Source organism: Rousettus aegyptiacus, unplaced genomic scaffold (genome assembly GCF_014176215.1).
Source record: "Rousettus aegyptiacus isolate mRouAeg1 unplaced genomic scaffold, mRouAeg1.p scaffold_m13_p_3, whole genome shotgun sequence".
Lineage (NCBI taxonomy): Eukaryota > Metazoa > Chordata > Mammalia > Chiroptera > Pteropodidae > Rousettus > Rousettus aegyptiacus.
In genome coordinates this window covers 145,647,569-145,666,258 of record NW_023416306.1, presented here as the reverse complement: position 1 = coordinate 145,666,258, position 18,690 = coordinate 145,647,569, and the positions used below count along the sequence as shown (strand labels likewise).

Genomic DNA, 18,690 nt, shown 5'->3' with positions numbered 1-18,690 from the left:
CTAATCAGAGCAAAGGGCTCAGGCAATATCTACCTCTTGCCTGACTGGCTAGGTGGTTTATTTCCATACATTTTCTGAGTCGACGAGTTGCAAGCCATAGTTAAAAGCACCACAAGCATTTATTTATACACATAACACATTGTTTTCATTAACACCTATAAAAAGTGTTGCTATGAGAGCTTACGGTGCCTCGCTTTGAATTTAATACTACCTACAAGGGCAATCCTGCAAGCTCCAGATGTGAGGTCCTTCAGGATGCACAGTTCCTGCTTCCTGCTCTCTCCCCTCCCAGGCACACCATCCAACCAGTCGTGGAGGAGGGAAGAGCTACTGAACAGCGGTTCCACTTAGCTCCTTTCTTCAATAGGATCATGATCTTTGGGAGAGTAAATCTCAGTTAGTCATTTTTGGATGTTGTTCCAGGAATATATATTACCTTTGTAAGATTCTGTAGCTTTCACTGAGACTTATTAAGGAAAAAACTATTAGGACACAATGGCAAAGATCTTGAATTTCAACAGACAAAAGAGATGAGCTATAAAACAGGAAAGTCCACAAGCATCTACTTTAGTTGTAATTAGTAATTCAATTAAAAAAGCAGTAATTCAATTTATCTTTGTTCATTCAGCAAAGACCATTCTGTGAAAGTGTCCTTTATATCCCCAGATGGGTTGCTAACCCTGCTGGCTGCTAGCTTTGAACCTTAAACAAGCCAAAAGAAATCCATACTACTCATAACCAGTTGAGGTGCTATTACTCTTCGAGATCCAAGTTTTCTCAACTAGCAGATCTAGGAGTTAGCAACAGCTTCAGGCAAAAATAAGATAAGCTTATCTAGATTAAGACAGGGTAGCATAGCTGTCTTCTTAGGAAGTAGTAGGCAATGAAACAAGGGACAGGTTAAAAGGAAGGCCACCTTAATGACTTGTGGATCTTATTCCACTTACTTTAAAAAAAAAGAAGAAAAAGACTAGTGAAAGGGAATCGAAGGGTGGTTTAAGGTAAGAAGTGAACTGATTTTGTATTTGAAGGGGAAATTCCTTTAAGGGATATTACAAATAACTCATCCCTGACCTCCGCCACACACACTCCCACAGAGTATAGTACTCTAAATAAAATACTGCACTGTGGTTTTTAGGATATGACTAGAATCCAATGCCACATCTGAGTTTAAAAAAAAATGTACCCAGTACCTCAGGCATGAAAGAAGCTGTCATACCTGAACTCACTTGAGTGACGGTAAGCTATTACCCTTATCATTGTCTGCTCTTCCATTAGTAGCTTTTCATTATATAATGAGAAACAGGCTATAAATATCTCTCCTTTCTGATGAGAAATCATCCTACCTACAGCTTGTTAACATCACCAGATACAATGTGCCAATAAAATAGCTTACATATTTATCTGATCTCTATGGAACATACCATTTTCCCCATCCTGGTCCCTATCCACCCACGGCCTGGGTCTATAGCTACCAAAAATGGTTTGTAACTCTCTGGTATACTCATTCTTACATTTGAGATCTTCTGGGAATGAGCATGCCATCCCTTCTTCCCTGGTACACCATTAAGTGAACCTGTGGCTCCAGTTGTCTGGTAGTTGGATCTGTTCCTAGGCACCATCAGGGTTGTACCAGGCAACACAAACACGGCAGTAATTCTGTTGTAATCGGCTTCACCTGACAGCACATAAATGCTCTCTTTTGAACTGTGTGTACATACATCTTCGGTGCACATTAACAGCCTATGAGGTGCAGATCAGAGAAGGTGTAATCTGTTTATCAGTACTATGACAAACATGGGGAAGGGAAGGCATCGGCAGCCCAGAGAAGGGTTGGAATAAGGACAGGAAGGCCAGTGACCTAGGACTACTAACCCCAAGGTAAAGGCACCAGATCTTCTCTGGCAGCACATACTAGTATGTACCTCAAGTACTAATGCTCCTGTAGGTCTTGAATTCAGGTCTCCATTAGCCTGCAGTTATTTTTCTGTTCTTTATGCCTTCATCACCTCATTACAGATTAAAGCATCAATTTGAGAAAACCCAGGCCATCAGTAATTATTCAGCAGCATTCTTAACCTCTTTATTTCTTCCCTCTGCTTCTTCCACCTTTTATTACCCCATCCTTCTGAAGGGATGTGAAATGGGCACACTTTTCCATTTGTCGCAATGGGATGTCCATTTCTATACAGTCTGGCAGGGGCTGCCTTCTAGAAAGAGCTCTGAAAGGCAGAATGATGGTAAAGAGCAGAGGCTTTGGGGTCAGATGACCTTAAGTTCATCTGGCAGGAAGTAGCAGTGCAATTTTGAAGTTTACTTTTCTGTAAACTGGAGATATAAATCTAATTTATAGATTTGTTCTATTATAACTTATCTCCACATTTCCGACCAAAGGTCAGCACCAATTTTGAAGATAGAAATCACTCTTTGAGTAATTCCATTGCTAGTTTATTCTATAGGTGCTTCTACACAAGTTGCAAAGATATACTGCTACACCATTTGTAAGCAAAAACCATCAATCAATGGTATCAATGGTACATTGATAAAGGGCTGTTTAAATACTACACAGCCAAAAGAAACAAAATGAATCTCAAACTGCTGATGTAGTAAGTACTCTAACATAAACTGCCAAGTGGAAAAAGCGAGTTGTATCATTTGAACTTTTACTGAAAGCATACTGTACTTCTACTTAGGAAATTCTTGCAGTAGTGATGGTCCATTCATTCCAAGTAATATCTGGTAAAAACAATGCATTATTTATATTAGGGCTTTGTTCATAATATTTGACCTATAAACCTCCTCCTGCACTGAGTTTACTATTCCTATCAACATTAAGGATTTAAACCCACATGGCTTTTAGTGATATGAGGAAGCCTAAATACTCTAAGATGATCTTTAAGTCACCATATTTGATAATACGGTGAAGCTGTGACAGAAATGGGAATTCGAAGCAAGTGCAGGACAAAAACCTGTATGAATCTATTTTCACAGGGTTAAAAAAATATATATATACATATAGTATATATATCTTATGTTTTTTATATACATGTGTATATAAAATATACACATATTATACATATACATATAATTATATATATATTATATATATATATATATATATATAGAGAGAGAGAGAGAGAGAGAGAGAGAGAGAGAGAGAGAAAGGTATATGAAAAAAGGCACATCCCGCCATACCCTGCTTCTCTTGGTATGTGTCCTCCCAGAAATAGAGCCGCATGCACCGTTTTCCCCTTTAAACAAAACACTATCACAAAGTACATATTGCAACTTGTTTCTTCGATCTCAGGGCTCATACAGGATGGCAGAGGTATTGCAGCAGTCTATTAATGCTACAATTTATATTTAAACACTGAGATAGCAAAAATTTTTTATTCTGTAGAATTTCAGTAAAGTAAATAGACGTGTGCATGATTTATACTATTTTATACATGATGACAGGAATTACGACCAGAGGGAGGGCTTCTGGGGGAATCCCACTATTTCTTTCTTCCAGAAGGTCTTCAGGGCAGGGGCTGACTTCTCTCGGTTTTCCCACATTTCCTAACTGACAGCGGGCCTGAATACATGCTGGCCGAACCTTCAAAGTAGCTTCTTGAAGATGAACAATCTGGAAGGAAAAAGAAACAGGAAGTTGAAATATTTCTTCCCTCCCACACTGCACCATCACTCTCGCACAATGCCGAAGCTGTTAACATTATATTCTTTCCCACGACCAAGTCTTCTAGGGTCCATCAGTCCACAGACTTGAAAACGATGTGTGGCATTTACATCATGGTTATGTGACTACTGTTCCAGGCCGGAGCAGGCATGAGCCAGGGGACATTTCCAATGCCACACACGCCCTCTTGAAGAACAGTGTTCCCTGAGCTTCAAGCAGCCTCTTCTTTGTAAGCAGAGTTGCTTCTCTGTAAGCCACCATCCTTACTTACCGTTGCTTAGATGGTGACTATAATCTGCTCCCACGTGGACCTTTACTTTCTTAAACAATGTGAGAGCTTTTGTGTTGCCTTATTATCCTTTGATACATTTATCTTTTCTAGCTCTTTCTAGTTGTTCTCAATTTTCCCTCTTCCTATTCCACACTGGATTTGTAACTCCAGGTCACTTGCAGTTGTCAGGACTCCCCTTCATTACTGTTCAGATCAGGATTCGGTTTCTTGAAAACCATGTCTTCCTTTTCCATGGTTCGTTCCTCATTTTGCTGCAGTAGACTGCTAAATCCTCTTCTAGGAAGAGATGTGGGAGTAGGGAACCTCTATGTGTCTGAAAACATCTGGATAGATTTGGAAAGGTGTAAATACAGGTGGAAAGTCATCTTTCCCTGTGAACTTGGAGGGTAGTCCTCTGTTGTCTAAAAGCCTCTCATTTCTGATACAGAGACAGGTGTTCAGTATAATTCTCCTTTTTTCATACACAAGCCATTCTCTGGGGAACGATTTTCAGGATTTTCATCTTTGATGCTTTTGAAATTTCAACTGGATGTATGCTGGGATGGCTCGTTCGTTGTGATGAGTACTTGAGGAGTTTCACTTAAGATGCTAGAACTCCTATACTGGTCCTGTTTCCTTCTCTTTTCTACTTTCCAGGACATTTACTCAACTCTTTCCTGCTGACTGTCTACTCAGAGTATATAGACCACAGCTGCTCCTGCCCTCCCATGTGCCATCAGCTGGGAACCCGGAGCCTCCCAGGCCCTGGCAGAGGAGGCTTAAACTCTCTCTACAGTCCTTCCACAACCAAGTCCTCTAGGGTCTGTCAGTCCACAGACCTGAAAACGATGTGTGGCATTTACATCATGGTTATGTGACTAGACGTAAGCTTTCTCCCCTCCACTGCAAACTCGTGACAAGCCGTGCTTTATCCAAAAATGTGTTGAAATATAAATACTTCATTTATTGGATTCTGCTAACTCTCGTTACTGCCTCATCTCCCCTCAGTGATGTCTGAAATGTTTTGAAAACATCACAATTTACATTTTCATAGCTTTAGTTGGAGTCCTATAATTCATAAATGTGCCTCATAAGGACAAAGGCAAAGCTCTCACCAGTAACAACTTACCTGTTTAAAACAGCCCATTCACTTGTTCAGTTTCAGGGTCCAAATCAATATCATAGAAACAAGGTCGGGTAGGGAGTCCAGGCATTGTGGTCATCTAGGATGTGAAATAGCATTAAAAATAAGCTTAAAGTGATCTTTTCCCCCCTACCTTCTCGGATAGAAAGCTCAAGGCACAAAGACAGAGTATTATTTTACAGTCATCCATAAAGTGGCACTCTTGTTATACATTAAAAGTCAAATCATTAGATGGTTATTAGACTTAGTGTGGTGATCACTTAGTAAGGTATATAAATGTTGAATCACTATGTTGCATACCTAAAACTAATATATTGTATGTCAACTATAATTTAAAATAATCTTTAAAAAAGGACAAAAAAATCAAGCCATTGATCCTGTTATGACCTCGTAGTGAAACCTTCATGTTCTTCAGCAAACCAAATGCCAGGGTTCACTATCATCTTCCGAATTGACAGATGCAAAAAGGTGTGCGTCCACCTTCATCCTCCATGGCAGGTGCTGGTGAGGCTGAGGACCCTGTTACTTACCTCCTCAGCTCTCACTTCATAAGACCAAAAGAAGGTGCAGGGCTTGTCTGCATTTCAGTTTTGTTTTAATGAGACTTGTAAAGATGTTCATATTATTTCTGCTTTGGCAACACGACATTAGGAATTAGTATCCTTTATCTTGGGCCAAGACATTTCTGTACATAATCTAGATGGTTTTACAATAACTATGTTTTCTTGTATAATTTGGCCTTCTAAAACTGAATTTGTAACGCTTATGGATTATATTTGCACTTTCTTCTTTTCTAAAGGTTTGGCTTTGACATATCTACTTAGATGTAAATTCATAGGCTTGTAAGTGAATTTTACCTGCAACAATGTCCTGTATAATGAATATACAACTTCCAAATTAGATCCAGACAGGAAAAGACTTTAAGCTGAACTTCTACAATTTAACTATAAAAATGTCATAGAAAAGGATGAGTCACCTTCTGTAACACAAAACATCTACACTTTAGAAAACCTAATTCTGACATGTGCATGCCAATCACTGCTCCCCAGAACATACCATAGAGATCTGATGTCATGAAAGAGATGAGCAACTGCTGGATGTGGGGAAAGGAGGGGAAAGGAAGGGATGGGTTCTCAGACCTAGCAGAAAAGCCTGAAGATGACATTATAAAGTACCTGCGCCCATTGACACAGATATGTATGACGAGCATGCTGGCGGAAAATTCTAAGGATGGTCCCTAAAACAGTGATTAGGATTTTTCAGTATGTTTACTCTTTCTCAAAGAGAAATTTTCTCCCCTAAACACTGGAAACATCGGTCATATTGATAATCACAAAATTTTTAAAAATAAAGTTATGGGCACATACATCAGGCATAAGCTCTAGGCCTCTCAAGAAGACCCAAGAGGTGCACAGCCTCTGTCCCTACTTCATGGGGCTATTGGGAGGACTGAGTTAAACAATGAAACGCGCCCAATAAATTTCAGTTGTGAAAATACATAAGCACTATCACAGCCTATCAGTTAGGCCTACCCTGGATTCAGTCAAGGTCATACTGCCACTAAAAACAGAACTGTCATTCAGTACGAGCAGTCATGGCCTCATCCTTGAACTGAAAACAAGATGGTCCACAGCACAAGAATTTTAACCGTAACAGGCCCAACTCCAACTTTCTCCTTAGCAATGAACTCTGATCATTTGGCATCTGCTTGATGCCTTCAGCAATCAATTTAAGATGAGAAACAGAGATGAATAAGCAACTCTCTTTGCGTGTACCACTCACTTACCGTTCCTACGAGGGGGTATAGAAAACCAGCCCCAACGCTGGCACGGATGTCACGAATGGGCAGGACAAAGCCTGTGGGCGCACCTTTCTGCTCCGGATTATGAGACAAGGACAAGTGTGTTTTGGCCATGCAGATGGGCAGATTCCCAAAGCCCTGGGGGGAGAAGGGGACAGAAGCAGGACAAATGAAAAGCCGACACCACAACAAAGAACATCTGGGCATTGAGATAACATGGATCCTTCAATTTATTTGAAACATCTAAACTTTATATCCATCTCTACCTCACAGCCCTCCAGCTTAGTTATTATAGATTTAAAAAAGGGAAAGAATCTACTGGGTGAGGGAGGTAAGTACTCACAACTGTATTCCACAAGTGAGTATGCTATTTTCATCTCTATCACCAATTAAAAATGATACTTTGGTGTAGATAGGAGGCTGAAGACAGGATCTCAGTGTTTTAGTAAGACATTTCCTCATGGCTTTTCCACCTATGGGTAGAGAAGAGCTCGGGACTGGACCACCTAATCCAAACTCAGTATTTCAAAAGAGAAAAGGCTGCCGCCCAGAGAAGTAACACAGAGGGTGCCTAGCAGGACTGGGAGAGGACTAGGATTCTGACTGCAAGGCCCACTTTATAAACAGTTGAAAGAACAAACCAACCCAGAACAGCTACCTGCTTTGTGTAGACTTCCGCTTTGTGCTGAGCTTCGGGGAGCAGTTCAATGTCATCTGCCCCGTAGATCTTCTGTGCAATGATCCTGATTTTATCCTCGACTGGGAGCTAACAGACAGGAAAAAGAGGGAGAGACTATATCTGGATACACATGAAGATGCTTACCCGGGGCATGGGCGCATTCCATGTCAGAGTCCCCAGAAAGGCCTAAAGATGTTTCTATATACATAGACAGATTTGCAAACGGTTTGAGGTTTCCTGGGTTAGAGACAGTGTCTTTTAATAGCAAGCCTCAGATTTTACAAGTGGAAAATGTCCCACAGAAGTAAAGTTACTGTGTATGTGAGTGTATATTTATGATCTCACTAGGTACATCACAAATAATACTGTTGACTACCCCAGAATATTATTTCTTTATAAACAAAAAGTAATGTTCTAGGACTGGAGAGCAGTCTCTTGTCAAAGCAGACCTGGGATACTGTTTATAAAATAAGACAACGAATATCTATCCATATAACTCCTGGTTTATACATGAGAAGCAGATGCTGTCTTTAACACAACATATTGATTGCTAATTGCTGTTATTAGAAATAGTTATAAAAACAAAATCATTTATGTATTAAAAAAACCACCTGGTGATTTATATGATCCACACACACTGGGTGTGGTACAAAAGGATACGCCCTCCATGGTGCCTGAAGCAGACGGTGCAGTGGACAGAGGCCAGTGGTCTAACTAGCAAGGGCCTCTGCCCTACAAGGCTGCTTCCGCCAGGGCAAAACTTTCAGAGAAGTGGGCCTGGCTCCCTAAGTGCTGCCGAGTTTAGTTCAGGGCACTAGGATGCAGAGCAAACAGCATGGAAAAATTGCCTAAAGGAAATGGGTAACTTGGATGAGCAAATTACTAAAATTAAGCAATATATCTGACTCTATCCTCCTTAGCAACTAAGGCTAAGAGAACACATTAGGTGAGTTTTGTTTTTTGAAAGGAATTATCTATAAACATAAAAATTCCCTTTAAAACTAAACACTGATAATTATGAACAGGCTCTGCATAATGGGTATGAATAAAGTGACTATTCAATTATGGTTTATAAAGATGCAACAGAGATTACTTTCCTATGCATCTTATCATTAGGCTCTGTAAATGCCAAGGCACATCCAGAACTTCTGAAGCAAAAGTACTTTGTTGAGGGGTGATTTAAGACCAACAGATGCTGAATAAGAAAAAAAAGTGGCAGCCTCTTATTTGTCAGAGCAAATAAAATCCAAGCAGAAACCGGTTATAAAGTCCTCATTATCCCACTTCCTCCAGGGCCCCTGCTTGCTTTCAAGGGGATTCCTAACAGTGGGCACTGTACATGGGGACTTAGACAGGGTGCCTATAAATGCTTTGCATTTGTTTGCAAATTTGTGTTTATGGCATTTCCTAAAAAGATGATTGGCTGAACATCTTTTCAAACCAGTCTGTAACACTGAAGCTCAATAGCAAAATGTCCATGCCAATAGGAGGGTAAATTGTCAGTGTATTATATCTGCGAGGGGCAAAGAAAAACAAAAGAATGTTAAAATTCAAGAGTAACGGGGTTTCTTGGTTTCTTCCTTCTACTATTTTGTGGCTATTTTTGAAAGTCTATGATTATTTTTTTTAAAACCAAGCCAAGAATCAGCTTAGAGAATACAAGCAGAATTAGCCACTACATCTATCCCATGTTCCTACCTAATGAAGTTTCCAGTTGTGGGTATACCAGTGAACGTCCACTCACATTGTGAAATATATGAACAGAGAAATGGAAACAAAATGCCACCCTATAATATGAACAACTTTTCTCTGAACTAACTGTATTTTGCGCAGGATAAGCAGGGCTTCTGCTTGGGCCAGACGCCATATAGTTTACTTCGTGATGCAAAGAATGCTGAAGCCTGACAGGTGCTTTGGTTTTGTATCTAAGGGCTCCTCTGAACTTGCGGCAGTACTGTACCATGAAGTAAGCTTAAGAGCACACTGCTTTACCGGGATGGGGTCAGAATACTTTTCTGAGCTTGATGTAGCCCTTTGCCAATTTGCCATAATATGGTTGGTGCCTTAGGTTAAAGGCTGTAGTGATTTACATTCTTGGTTCTACATATAACCCTTTCTCTTGCCAGGAGAGAGACTGTACTGTGATCCTTTCCACAAGTGAGGATGTCAGTCAACCTCCTGGGGCATTCTTGCCTGGACCCTCTACTCTGTAAGTATGTGGCAGCATGCATTAGTAAGAAAGCTGTCTGGAGTTGAGTATCCAGGCTCTGGTCATGTAACTCGCCTACATGGGAGTCAAACCTACAGGGTTGAAACTGCTAAACACAGGCCCTAAACAGAGTCAGCCACATGGAAACCTCATTGTGCTATTAGTTTTTTTTTTTTTGCGTACAGCAAGTAACCTACCTTGAGGTCATAAAGGAGCTGGAAGCTGCTGGGTGACTGAGCTGCTCTCTGGACGGCTTGAGCCAGGGCTAAGGCGCCCTTTCCCCCTTCTGCCCAGTGAGTGCACTTCACAGCATCAAAAGCCCCATGTTCTTTCGCAAGGCGGCTGACGAGGTCTAGCTCGGCCTCCGTATCTGTCCTGTAAAGGCAGCGCTTCACGTTAAAGCATTGGGAATGGCTGAAGAAGACAGAATCTCGTCTTGTTTTTGCCATTAAAACCCACGTGAGTTACCTGCTGACATCTGAACACTCAAGTGACACTCCTTGGGTTTGACTCCCAGCTCCGCAATTTACTAGCTAGGTGACGTTCAGCCAGTTACTTAAGCTTTATTGTGCCTTGATTTCCATGTGGGTAAAATGGGAATAATCACAGCACTTATTTCATTGGGATGTTATGAGGCTTAGATGGTAAATACATGCAAAGTACTCAGAACATTCCAGGTACATCAGAGGAATCATTAACTACTCGCTTTTTTAAAATCTTGCTTTCCATTTTGCTGTGGATAGGCCATTATAACAAGACCACAACCAGCAGTACAATACCTAAACAACCCACACAAGTTCTCTCTTGCAGGAACACTTCCAGCTCAATACATTCGACTCTTTGTCAAGACAGCATCCCACCAGACTCAGTGAAATAATGGAACTCCATAGGTCTATGGCCTTCTGTTAGTACAAAAGGCCTCTAGAGACAAAAAAGAACATTTAACTTCAGGTCTATGTGTTATCCATTTTACTCAGTAGAGAAGAAGACCCATAGAAGCCAAATGTGTGACACTGGACCCTCAGTGCACCAGTGAGGTGATGAGTTTGGTGTTACCTATGTGGCGCCTGTCATATCGCAGGCTCTCATTTACAGCTCCTAAAGCACAGGCTTAATAACCAATAGCAGTTTCAGAACCAAAATAAAGCTAAAAGCTTTTCTGACCTTTTTACACAGTCCCCCTTGACTCTGACATGCTGTACTTACTTGAATGCATTCACGGCTACTACCACTGGAACTCCAAACATTCTGGCATTTTCGATTTGTTTCCTCAAGTTACTGAAGCCTTTTTCAACCAGTTCTAAATTCTGGAAAAACAACAGAGGTCAGAGAGCAGAGCTGAAAATAGTTGCAGGCTGTTCTTAAAAGGGAACCCGTCTCCTTGAGCCAATAACCACTCACTATCAGAACAAGCTGACAGTGGATCCCCTGATGCGGGTCTCACACCACAGTGAGTGTGCGACAGGGAGCCCACAAAACTGTGCCAGCCTTTAACACTGGAGTGGAGCTGTGCTTGTGTCCTGGCTGTCCTGAAAACGTGGGAGCTGGCATATTCGTTATCACCACACCATATCTTATTGGCATATTTGCTGTGTGAAGGGAACCAGATGACCTTAAATAATGTTTATAATCCCTGTGCTTATAGGTTTTACGTACTCATATGGCACAATGGTACAAACTAACTTTATTCAGTGTTATGCAGACCCTTTCATCAGAAGATAGAGCCTAGCACAGTGCCTAGCATTCATTATACAGATGCTGTAAGTACTGTGAGAAAACAGGAAGTAATTAGTGATGCTGTCAAAGGTTTTAACAAACTTAACCATAAACCTCCACTGGGGATAACTGAAAGAAACGAATGCCCCAACTTTAAGAACCAAATACTATGAAATTTAAAGGAAAGCAATTAAGGAAACATACTTTCAAATATGTTAACTGCAGCACTGCTTACAGCACTGGAAAACTGCAAAAACACAAACCTCTTCAACAGCGGTTTGGACCAGTGAATTATGATATATACACTCAATAAATATGTATCATGGAGATGTAATGAAAAGTGAGATTATCGGTATCACCTGGAACCTGTCAAAGATGTACTAAGTTGCAAAACTATGGAGAGCTTAATTCCAATTTTGGACAAATGCAAAAATACATGTTGTATGTTCATGAGATTTTTTGAAAAGTTGAGAAACAGTCACTAAACTGTTAAGACTCAAATCATATTAAATTCTTATATTGCTTACTTTTTAAAGAATATTTTATTATAAGCTTAAAATACATTAAATATTTTAAAAATCAAAATATAATAATCTTATGTATAAAAATATATACACTAGATTATAAGTAAAGACCAGCAATAATAGCTCCTGGTTTGTGGATTCCATGAAACAGCAGAAAATAAGTTGTTAAAGGAAGAAAACCTGAGATTCTTACAAACATGATTTATGCCTTTTTCCTTTAATAATTGAAAACTGAGATTAGCAATTTAGTTGCTATTCTAAAAAGCACTGCTAATTCTTCACCTCTAGTTACATGAAAACCAATTAATTAACATATATGACTGATTGAGAACAGTTTTAAATAAACAGAATTTCTAAAATGAAGATACCAGCTGGGCCAGTTAGGGGCAGTCATTCTAATTAGACACAGGAAAGGCTGTGGGGGGGCAGGAGGGCCAGAACTGTGAATTCTCCTCCTACGCGTGAATCAGACAAATGACCATAAAAGGCAAATCATAACTCAGAAGACAGGCAAACTCAAGGCACCGACAATTCTTTTCTAGCTGCTTTTCAAATACTTCATTTGGAGCCTGAACAGTGACCCTCTATTGCTTGATAATTTAAAAGCTTCCCAAAAAGGCAGAAAAATTGAATTAGTGATAGCAGCTGACCTTCCCACCTCACAGAAGGGCCTCTCACAGAACCACCCCAAATTGGCTCTGGAGATGTTTCTTTGATGGTAAATAATATGAATATAAAAAGGTTCAAGCTCACAATTCTTCTTTGAGCTCCTGCTTGATGCTATTAACCAAATTAGCTTATAAAAACTCTGCATAGAAAAATAACCAGGATGCTGACTATACCATGGCCCTTTAATATGGATTTAAATCTACAGAGGAAAAGACATTTCAAAAAAGTTCCCTATACTTGTTTCTGGGATGAATGGCATTTGGGAATCGACCAGCTAATCTACAGGGAAGACAAAGAAACTTCCATTAATCTCCTGTAGGGTTTCTCAGCCTCACCACTATTGACAAGAGGGCCAAATAATTCCTTTTAGTTGGGGGGTGCCCTGTGCACTGTACAATGTGTAGCAGTATCCCTGGCCTCTACCCATTAGCTACCAGTAGCACTCCCAAGAGTTATAACAATCAAAAATGTCTCTAGACATTGTGAAATGTCCCCTGGGGGCAAAATTACTCCCAGTTGAAAACACACCACCAATCTAGGGCAGTGGTTTTATCGACATCCTACGTGAGATAATTCTGTTTTATGAGGCTCTTGTTCCCAATTTCAGTTAATGCAATTCATCAGCACACTGCAGGCCTTTTAGCATCCCCTGCTTCCAGGGGCACCCTGAGTCGGAGCAATACCCCTACTCCTTTTCAGACGAGCTGGGTTGAGAAACACTGATTCGGGGTGTGGTGCTTTCTAGGTCAAGTGATTAGAAAGGATTGAAGTTACCTCCTCTATGTAAGCCTTGGGAAGAGGAAGTCCAGCAGTAACCTGGAAGGAAAGGAAGCAAAGTCAGAGGCATTTTCTATTTACAATTAGATATTAACTTATAGTGGTGCTTGCCATGTTTTAAAGGCCGGAAGCTGCATGCTTGGCGGATATACAGCAGAATAAAGTTGTTTCCTGCGCTAAGGATTTTGGGCATACGAGCAATTCTAAGACAGAACAAAAATGACTGCTTTGATAGAGTGGGGGCCTTTGCAGCCTGAACTAAGAAAGTGAGAAAGAACAGATCCAGGGCGGGGAGGGGAGGCCATCTTCTGCGCAGGGCAAAAACCTCAGTGCGTGATGCACACGGCAGTGGGTGTGGAAGTGAGGGTGAGCGTAGGGAAAAAGGCAGCTGTCAGCCCTGCAAAGGCCACCTTGAAACATCTGCTGATGGAGTCTGTGATAAGCCCTGCTACAGGATCATGAGCTGGTCCAAAGAGCCAACCCATGCCCTGTGGAGCTGAGCTGGAGAGCATGAGAATACAAACAGGAGGGAAACACACAGATCCTCTTCCTCTATCACAGCATTTTTAAAGGTATCAAAATACTTAAGCAGTTAAGTTCACTGTAACAGAGGTTCCTGGTGGCTTGGCCCTGCTACATCCACAGGGATGAGCATGGGGGTGAAGGGACCCCATTGTGGGCAATGCACAGATTAAGAAGCCTTCAGCTTTTCAGCTTGGTCTGCTTCCATTCCTTAGAGAGGCTATGATGCTCCAACTCCAAAAGGGGCCACATACAGGTGAGGCTGGAAGCAGGGACCTGAGAGCTACCTCATTCTGGGCCTTACACGAAGCTCCATGAGGTAATGCAAGCAGCAGGTTTGGTTCCTTGACAGAGCTGTGTGTGTGCAAAGCCCTCCTCTCAAGTGCTTCCCAAGTGCCTGGTATATATTTTTTTCAGACCATGAGATCAGGTGAAAAGAAGGAAAGGAGGTGCAATGGTGTGAAGGTGAGAGAGGGGGTACAAGAGAGAAATGTTGGTTGTGATCAGGAAGAAAAAGAGTCTATCCTGCAGTCCTAGCAGAAAGGGGCATCCTGGCTTAGAAGTGCTTTTGGTACCTTAAGGGCAAGTAAGACTGGAGAGGGTGTGCTGGGGTTATGTCATGGCTGTGGCTCTCACAGTGAGGCCCGCAGACCTAATCCTTTCATGGGGTCCACAAAGTCAAGACTGTTTTCATAATAATTCTAAGATATTATGGCTCTTTCTACTCTCATTCTGAGTGTACGACGGACTTTTCCAAGACTATGTGACATGGAATATCACAGCAGATCAAATGAAGATGAGAATCCAGTGGTCTTCAATTAAGCCAGATACTGAAGAGATCTGAAAAATGTACAATGTCTAAATTTTGTTTTGGAAAATGTAGTAACTTTTCATTTAAAAAAAGGTCATATATGTTAACTCAGTTTAATACCTAATATAGTTAAATGTCAATAGATATAACTCATCTAAATAAGAGTTCTTTCAGGCCCTCAATCATTTTTAAGAGTGTAAAGAAGTTCTGAGACCAAAGTGCTTGAGAACTGCTATATTAGGAAGAACCTTTATCACTATACTAAGAAATACTGATTTTGTTTTGTAGGTAAGGGAGGTCTTATTTCCCAAGTTACACGGCCAGCTCAAAGAGGATAGAAATTTAACACTACTTGAAGTAACTTCTGAAAACCAGCACTATGTTTTCACATGCAGGCGCTGAAGAAAAGGTGCTAAAATGACAGGATAAAAAGTGAAATTTCTAACCAACAGAGATTCAGGAACACACAAAGTTCAGGTTCGAGATGAACATAAGCCAGTCCCAACCTCTGTTTCCATTACTAACCTCTGTTTCTATTCAGCTGGCTGGCCAGGTGTCAGTGGCACTATTTAGAGGGAAAATGGGACTGAGATTTTAAAAGAACTAGTTTGAAAATAAAGGAGTTTTTGTGTGTATAGCAAGCACATGTCCTTGGAGGGGTTTAGATATAATCAGATGTTCTCCTCAGAAAGGTAGGCCATGAAGCCAATTTCAGCCGTCTTAAAATGCCGAGGGCTGGCAGTGCCTATGAGTGATAAGGCGGCCAGCATAAGAGCTGTCTGAACATCTTTTGCTTTTGGCACCCTTTTAATTATGAGGATAAGAGCAACTTAATGAAGAAACAGGCACAAGTCTTCCAGCTTTCCTTTAGTGTTTAAAACATTCCTGACAATCAGACTCTTCTAGCTACTGATCCTCACCGTGGGGCCGCCTCCATGCATTTTAAGAGCCCTGACAGTGGCAACAAGCACCACTGCATGAGGGCGGAGACCAGAATACCGGCATTTGATGTTAAAAAACTTTTCCATTCCAATGTCTGCTCCAAATCCCGCTTCGGTCACTGTAAGTAAGGAGAAAAGCAATAGTAAAATGCCGCCCCAATATCCTTGATGTTAAACAAACAACAAACAAACAAACACTGTCTATGCACTGATTTTGCAAAAATATTCACCTACAAACCCTTCAGGGCCAACAAGCTTGAGTGCAATCCGGTCTGCAATGGTAGAGGAATTCCCATGTGCAATGTTGGCAAATGGTCCAGCATGAACAAATACCGGAGTGCCCTGTGGAAATCAAGACAGCGTGCGTAAAGCTGCCAAAACTGCTTCGAAATGGAATCACACAGTCAAGGAGATGAAAATTAGTTGGACTCCAAAAGAAAAAGACTTCCCAACGTTTTAAATACGAAGCTGCCTCTTTTACATCAGCCATGACCCAATTACAACTATAAAAAAAAATAGGAAGAGATGAGCAGGTAGAGAAGGTCTGTGACTCCCCAAGAAAATTGTGAACACAGAAAACCAATTCAGGAAGGCAGGAGTTGCGCTGTTCACCTCTAAGGTCTGCATGAGATTGGGCTTGATCGCATCTTTCATGAGCACTGCCAACGCACCACTCACTCCCTACAAAACAAAGGCATGAAACGTCAATTCCTACCAGCAAACCAACCCTTTGAAACCAAAATTCAACATTCTTAGGTCTTCCTCATTTAGCCATCTTGGACCAATTAGTACTTTTACCTGAACTTTTAGACCATCTATTTATTTAATTTTTCTGGATACATACTCAGAGGTTACCATTTATTTTAAGCAGGGAAAAAGGAGAGAATGAAAATGACGTTCACATGTAATCTTTGGAAGTACATGTAATTTTGGAAACCAGCATCTCAATCAAGCTCTGTTGCTTATGGGTAAGGGGAATCCATTTTAAACTAGTTTACAGCACGGAAATGCTAGTTCTTATAATACTGAATTATTTGTAACTTTGGTGTCTGGCCGGAAATTGCTATAGACCAAATTTAATGTGCTTCTCAGAGCTGAAACTAACAATTTACCCAGGAATTCAATACCAACTCTTAAACATTGGGTCCCTCTTCTAAGCTACCCACCCATAGCTGAACAAATTGGTAACAAAGATAAAACTATGGATCCCACTTATAGTTAATATTCATGAGTTTCTAAGTTTCTGCTTTGGGTGTAAATTTTTAACAATTTCCCTTTTTACACATATTAACTGTGAAAATAAGATATTAGTATTTTCTCCCTTTTCTGAATTCATCTGACAAAATGACTAATCACATACAATCATTTTGGTGTACGTCAACACCAATAGGCCTTTAAAAAATTAATCTGTAAGATTAATGCATTTCAAACCTCCTATTATTTTGCAGACAGTTTGGAAATAACTTGTAAGTACAGAACTAGCCTAGTAGGACCATCAGATAACTGTCCAATGAGTTAGTCCTGACGTGGTTATCAACATGGACATGGTGGCTAACAAACCTCATGACAAAAAGCCTCTAGGCAGGGAGGCCTCATGGGGAGAAGCCAGGGTGTGACTCTAAGCCTAACTACTAAGGGCCTCACATGGACTCTTGATTGCCTCTGCAAATTGAAGCCATATACCCGCTTTGGGGAATACTCACAGGATGGAGACATTGCTCAACCCATCTTAATCCGTGGTCTATTATTGGAGCATACCACCTATTACTCATTATGAAGTACTTTTTATAAATTTCATAATTATTTTGTAAGCAGCAAAATCTTATGGAATTTATTAGTTAATTGCAGCATAACTTTTGCTATCAGTAACTGCTGAGAAAAGCTATGACAATGGATACAGAACCATCACCAAGCCTGGAGAGCCTGGGTACCCACCAGATCTTCGGCACTGATGGGCTCCCCTTTCTTGCTGGATGCCACCACCATTTTGCTCAATCTCTCTCTCATGTCTTCTAGGGAACTGGTGAGAGCCAGGACAGCCATGATTTCACTGGCTACAGAGATATCAAACTGGGCCTGTTGGAAGGAAAAAGACACAACAGGGAAAACTTAGTTAAACCAGAAATGTGAATTGCAAAAGTAATCCGTGTTTGCATCTGCATCTTAAAATAAATAATTTAAATGGATAGAATAACAGAATAGTACACAAAGAATTTAATGAAAATAACTCTCCAATAGGAAAAATTTGTAATGAACTATTCCAAGTCCTTGAGTAGTTGATTTTTGAAAATAAACATTCTAGCAGGACCAATAATCCCTGTGAAGGAGGCCTGTACTCTTGTAGTATGGTTTCTGTAACATATAGAATGAACAACACAGAACCTCTTAACACTAAAGACACAGACTGCAAAATGGCCACAGAAAAGAAGCGATTTAAATCAATTTGTGTGCAGGGATTTTCACTTGGGGATCTCCACCCCCAGGAAAAAACGCTGGGTGAAAACATACAGGTGACACATGGGATTTACCGCAAAGCTGTCAGGAGTGCTCAGTACCACACCTACTCACTTCCATTTTAAAAGGGAGAAGGCAGAACAACACCTGGCAGTATCAGTTGGATGGGAGAGGACGGAGGAGGACAGAAGGAGCAAAGATCTGGTTCATCTGAACTAATTGACTTAGAAAAGAACAAATAGTTACCGTCCGTGTGTACCCTTTCTCCGTTGGAGCCTGTCCAATTGTGATTTTCCTCAGGAATCGATCATTGGTATCCAACACTACAGTACAAAGGGAAAATACAGAATAATGTTTAGTAAAAAGGCCATAAAAGTAAAGAAACCAGTCAAGTTTTAAAGCAGCCAGTCTTACTTAATGTCTGTCTATTAATATTTGATTTCAAAACTGATGGCAAGGCTGGGTTTGAGTTAAGAAATGATGTTCATTTATT

General features: G+C 40.7%; 1 protein-coding gene across 2 annotated transcripts in view; it reads right to left on the bottom strand.

Moving 5' to 3' along the window:
- Positions 1–3,362: 3,362 nt before the first annotated feature.
- The window catches only part of MTHFD1 (methylenetetrahydrofolate dehydrogenase, cyclohydrolase and formyltetrahydrofolate synthetase 1), a 50,732-nt gene continuing 35,404 nt past the window's right edge, over positions 3,363–18,690 (bottom strand). Inside the window, exons 17-28 of one of the 2 annotated variants that reach the window (XM_016141743.2) lie at positions 18,444–18,520; positions 17,679–17,819; positions 16,356–16,424; positions 15,974–16,085; positions 15,723–15,862; positions 13,467–13,508; positions 10,990–11,090; positions 9,981–10,158; positions 7,554–7,661; positions 6,881–7,033; positions 5,080–5,173; positions 3,377–3,628 (exon numbers count right to left, since the gene is read on the bottom strand). In XM_016141743.2, coding sequence (XP_015997229.1) covers positions 5,084–5,173; positions 6,881–7,033; positions 7,554–7,661; positions 9,981–10,158; positions 10,990–11,090; positions 13,467–13,508; positions 15,723–15,862; positions 15,974–16,085; positions 16,356–16,424; positions 17,679–17,819; positions 18,444–18,520 — 1,211 coding nt within the window. In that variant the 3' untranslated portion in view covers positions 3,377–3,628; positions 5,080–5,083. Of the gene's footprint in view, positions 3,629–5,079; positions 5,174–6,880; positions 7,034–7,553; positions 7,662–9,980; positions 10,159–10,989; positions 11,091–13,466; positions 13,509–15,722; positions 15,863–15,973; positions 16,086–16,355; positions 16,425–17,678; positions 17,820–18,443; positions 18,521–18,690 lie in introns of both variants that reach the window. The other variant, XM_036217762.1, reaches the window with a different exon arrangement.